A 4,896-nucleotide genomic window follows, 5' to 3' on the forward strand; every position below is an offset into this window, starting at 1 on the left:
CCGCAGGGAGCGGCTGCGAACGGGGAGGTGGCTCGGCAGAGCTCCACGCACAAGCCACGGGCAGGCACCAGCAGCGCAGGCTGGTGATTTTTGTCTTTATGTATCAGACATCTGCCGTCTCATCCTTTCTCTCCACGTGCTACAGATCTCAGGGGGTGGCTGGAAGGCCCCCGGAGTTCAGCGGCACAGCAACAATTAGGGAGAGAAATGATTTATCTTCCAAATCTTTAAAAAAAAAAAAATTATAAAAAATTGCTTAGAGTTTCATTTTCCAGCACAACATTTATGTAAAGATTTACTACCCAGAACCCAGGGAGGGCAAGAGAACACGTTGCTTTCCACTGTATTTCAAGCCCACGGTCAAGGGGCTTCGCTGCACTAACCCACCCCCCAGGTCCTCACCCACCACCAGCCCCTTCTGTCCCACAGCTCCTTGTGTTCAAGGGTGACTCCAAGAGACAAATATTTAACCCTTTGCTTCTGCTGCCTGCCATAAATAACTAAACGTCCCCGGTGGAAGTACCCAAACTCTCCTCTTGGCCAAACCCCGGGATCGGGCACAAACAGGCAGAGGGAGGCTGGGAGCCCTGCACATCCCAGCCCCGGCTGAAGCCAGCGCGGTGTCACCACTGGGGACCTGACCTGCGGGACGGCAGACGGGGGGTGACACAGCTGAGCCTTTTGTACCCCCCCCCAGACAGAGCTCAGCTCAGCTACAGACCGACCGGCCGGCCGAGCCGCACAGCAGCATGCAAAACTTCTTCAGACATTAAAAACAAAAGCCCTTGTTGCTTTATGCAATCTTTGAAAAAGGCAATTTTTTGCAGTGGGGCTCCCATTTCACTTTTTTTTTTTTTTTAAAAGAAGTTTACAGGGAATTTGGCAGAGCCCCGCACTCGGATGAATCCGAATGTGAGCCAGAGCCCGAGGGCATAAAAGCCAGCACATGGAGACGGCCTGTTTCAGTGGTATCAAGCTCTGAATGTTGCCAAAACCATCATTTCCATCTCCTTCTTAGAGCACCTATCAATAAAATAATTAACTGCCAAATTAGTGCTTTGAAATATAGCAAAGCAGCCAAGGAGCAATAATGCTTTATACTAAGATGCTGTCAAAATCCACCAAAAATTAACTCCAGCCCCCCAGAATGATGGAAAATAAAATATAAATTCATTTTCCTACAAGTGGGTTTCACCATGTACAGTTCTCCCTATTCGGGACGGAGATGACCCTCCCTGCTCAGGTTCCGGCTCTGCTCTTGGCATGCCGTCCCGACAGAGCCGCAGAAAATCTCTCTCCTTACGTTTGACTGCGTTCAGAACCCTGCTGTCCAGGGGCTTCCTGCTGGGATCGCTGGTGGAGGACCGGATCCCAGTTCCGCAGCTGTTGGCAAGCGTGTTCCTGCAGGAAAGGCAGAGGGAGAGCCTTAGGGGGGGGATGCCAGGGGACAGCCACCACCTTGCATCACCGCCTGACACGATTTTAAAGTCAGGGACTGGAAAACCTTGTGCTCAGGTTCGAGCATCATTGAGAAAAAGCACAGGCATCGGAGCAGCACAGGCAGAGGATGGAGCACTCGCGACACATTATCTATTCACGTGGTTAAAACACCAGAAAACGAACCGAATCCCTCGGGAGAGCACCAAAGCGCGGGGACGTACCGATCGAAGAAGGTGGCCAGGAGACGTCTCAGAAGGACCTTGTGCTTGACACCGGCACATAAGTGGCAATTCATCAGCTGCCCCCGGGTGATGTAAACACCTGAGCCTGGAGGGGTGGGAGAGGAGAATTCCGAATTAAACCCTCGCAAAGAATCCCAAATGAAACCCTCGCCTCGCCGGCAGCACTGCCTCCGACCCCCCCAACCTGCTGCCCCCGCGCCGGGGGTCCCGAGGCTGGGGTACGGCAGGGGCAGCGGGTTTTTCACCTGCTGCTATGAAAGCCCCCCAAGGATGGCAGGATTGTTCTGGAAAAGCCCAGCAGGGACGGTTATCGCAGTCCCTTGGGGTCTTGGCAAGCCCCAAGTAATCATAATTCCAAATTTTATGTGTACAGAAAGGAAGTATCTGGAAATCATATGAAAGGATTTCTTTCAAACACACCCAGTGCAAGGCTTTACATTGTGATTTCATATGTACAGAGCAGATTATTTATTCTTTCTGAAGGGAGCAAACCCCAATCCATTTCGATTTTTCTTTTCTCAAGTGAAAGGTTGTAAAACACACAGCAAGAAAGAAAAGAAAAACCCACCCAGCCCAGGAAAGGGGCTCGGTTACTCTGCAGCTCTGTTTCCAAACCCCATCCCCTCCTGACACCCTGGCGAGCCGGGAATTCTCCTCTGACTGTGAAACACGCCGCCCTGAAGGATGCTCTCCAGGAGAAGAAGGAGCCCCTGCCGAGGCGGCGTTATGCGTCCCGGGGTCTGGCCGTGCCTCACAGCAGGGTTCTGATCAAACCTCCCCCTTCCCGCAGAGCTCAGGCAGACCAACCCTCCTGGCTGGCAGGGGGAGGTCACCCGAATTTTCAAGCGTCCTGTTATATCCGAGGGCTTTGGGATTTGCTTTTAATTCAGATTCAATAATGGGGCGCATCTGGATCCAGCACACGCTTGGTTCTCAAGTTATAAAAACATCTAATGGAGAAATAAAGTTACTCCTGGATTGGCAGGAAAGCCTGGGGAGGATTGTCCCTGATCTGCTGGGTGAAGACAGACCGGTCCTGCCCTGGAAAACAGCACGCGTGGCTCCGGATCGCCCAGCCATCCCGCTTCTCGCCGTCTGTCTCCCCCGTCTTCTCCTCCCCGCGCAGCATCTCTCCAGCACCGGACCACCGGGACCGCGAGGATCGCTGCTGACCCTCTGGGAGAGAGCTGCTGGAGTTTGCAGAATCGATCACAGCACGGAAAACCCCAGACAAAAGGGAAACACTCCAAAGGGAGAGCGGAGAAAAGGTTCGCTGCAGGATCCTCCAGCGTGCTCCGGGGTCAAGCCCCCTCCAGGTCCCACCAGGCTGGAGGCAGCAATTAGCTGCAGAGCCTTCGTCAGCAGCGGTATTGTGAGAGATGAGCCATCAGAGGGAACGCCAGGCGCTAACCGAGGGTAACTTCACTTTAACACGTAAAAAATAACCGAGGCAGGCACTATGGGTTAGAGATATTCATCTGCTTTTTTTTTTCCAGATTGAAAAACTTAAATCAAGCAGAGCTGCCTCCAGCCAATTTGCAGCTCTTGCCGTGAAAATAACCTGCCCCACTTGAGGGTTTTAAGAAGTCTCACAGAAAATGTAAATGGGCACAAATATTCCAGATACAAAATAAATACTCGTGGTTGTACGCTGCGTTACACCTGCGTTACATCAAAGACCCGTCCTCCGTCAGATGGAAACCTTCCTGCGCATCCCCTGGAATTCAGATTCCTGAAAATAAAATCGTGCTGCTCTCCAAGAGACAAATGACCAGAAAAACGATTTGGACTGATTGCGCTGCCCCGTGTCCTTTTTGTACCAAGGGCTTTGCAGGTATTCATGAAACCTCCGGCCCGGAGGGATGGGCTGTCGTGCAGAGATCGCTCCATCTAACCACAGCCCCATCCCGGGGAAAACCCTCACAGCAGCATGGGCTATATGCTGAGGGGAGCACTGCAGCAAAGTGAAGCTGGGGGCAACTTATAAAAGCAGAATATAATGATTTAAACTGGAATTTGAGCTGGAGACCCCAGTCAAACATCCATCTTCCCTGCGGCACTCAGGGTACGTGCGCCACGGGCACCCTTTCACCACGTCTGGATTGCACCCTTTACCCAGCTCTACACCACCAGCACCATCTTCCACCTCCAGTTGCCCATAAATCCTTCACAGAGAAGCAGTGAGTTCTCCCAATATTGTAAATTTTCCCCAAAATGAAAACAAAGACAGAAGAAAGGACCAAAACTAATTCCTTCTCTTCCTTCCTGCTGCAGCGTTTGACAGTTTAGTGACACCCCCGATTTTTAAAACACTTTTACAGGTTTTTTCAAAGCTTGTTCACTGCCACAGATTTTATCTCCGTGGCTTTGTAAATCTCATAACGCGATAGGGTTTTTTGGATCTGTGCATCTAAATCACCGTTGCGATGCAGCCCACACCAATCAGGAGGAACACAAGCTGGAGAATTCAATTAAAATGCTAAATTAATTCAATTGAATAAATCCTGTTAATGACACATTTTTCTATCAGCAAATTAAAGGAAACAGAGAACTTTTTTAAAGACGATTGGCGATGAATAATCCAGAAAGACACAGCAAGGGCACACAAGAGGCACGACTCCGGCGGCGGTGCCAGCAGGACGAAGGACACGTCGCAAGAAGGCAAACAGCAATCCCCAGGCGTTCTCAAGCAAAGAAAAGTTTACCCCCTCGTTACCTGCAACCAGCTCAAGTTTTTCTCCAGGATCTCCCTCCGAGTAGAGCTTTGGGTGGCAGCGGTATCCGATTTGACTGATGAGACTGGCGGGGAGAGCAACCAGATCCCGTCGGATGAGCACACAGGAGCGGTTCTCCAGTGGGATCTGCTCCGGCTTCTCTTGAGCAACTTGAAAATTAAAAGGGAAAACCATTAAAACGGTTTATTATGCAGGCATAACATTCACAGAAGGTCAGGTTTTGATTTTTTCCCGTTGCCGTTGGAGATACTCGTCCCTCCGGCAGCACAACCACTTGCCAGGGCAAGGGCCACTGGCCACCGGGCAGATGCCACCTGAACGCCTGGAGGGATCCCCCGGTCCCCCCATCATCCACCACCGCAGTCTCATATGCGCGTTCGGGTTCTGCAAGAGGGATTCTTAGACTGTAATTATGTTTAACTTTTCCCCAGTTTATCGTTTATGACCCGGGGCAGCTCTGCACAGCTGGCATCGTTCTG

General features: G+C 51.2%; 1 protein-coding gene across 1 annotated transcript in view; it reads right to left on the bottom strand.

Annotated features, from left to right (window-relative positions):
• The window catches only part of LOC104466923 (nucleus accumbens-associated protein 2-like), a gene marked incomplete at its 5' end in the record, with an annotated part of 6,156 nt that extends 1,590 nt beyond the window's left edge, over positions 1-4,566 (bottom strand). Inside the window, 3 exons of the mRNA XM_010080504.1 lie at positions 1,304-1,401; positions 1,662-1,767; positions 4,399-4,566. Of these exons, the coding sequence (XP_010078806.1) occupies positions 1,304-1,401; positions 1,662-1,767; positions 4,399-4,566 (372 nt within the window). The remainder of the gene's footprint in view (positions 1-1,303; positions 1,402-1,661; positions 1,768-4,398) is intronic.
• Between the last annotated feature and the right edge of the window lie 330 nt (positions 4,567-4,896).

This window comes from Pterocles gutturalis, unplaced genomic scaffold, assembly GCF_000699245.1.
Source record: "Pterocles gutturalis isolate BGI_N339 unplaced genomic scaffold, ASM69924v1 scaffold14091, whole genome shotgun sequence".
Classification (NCBI taxonomy): Eukaryota; Metazoa; Chordata; class Aves; order Pterocliformes; family Pteroclidae; genus Pterocles; species Pterocles gutturalis.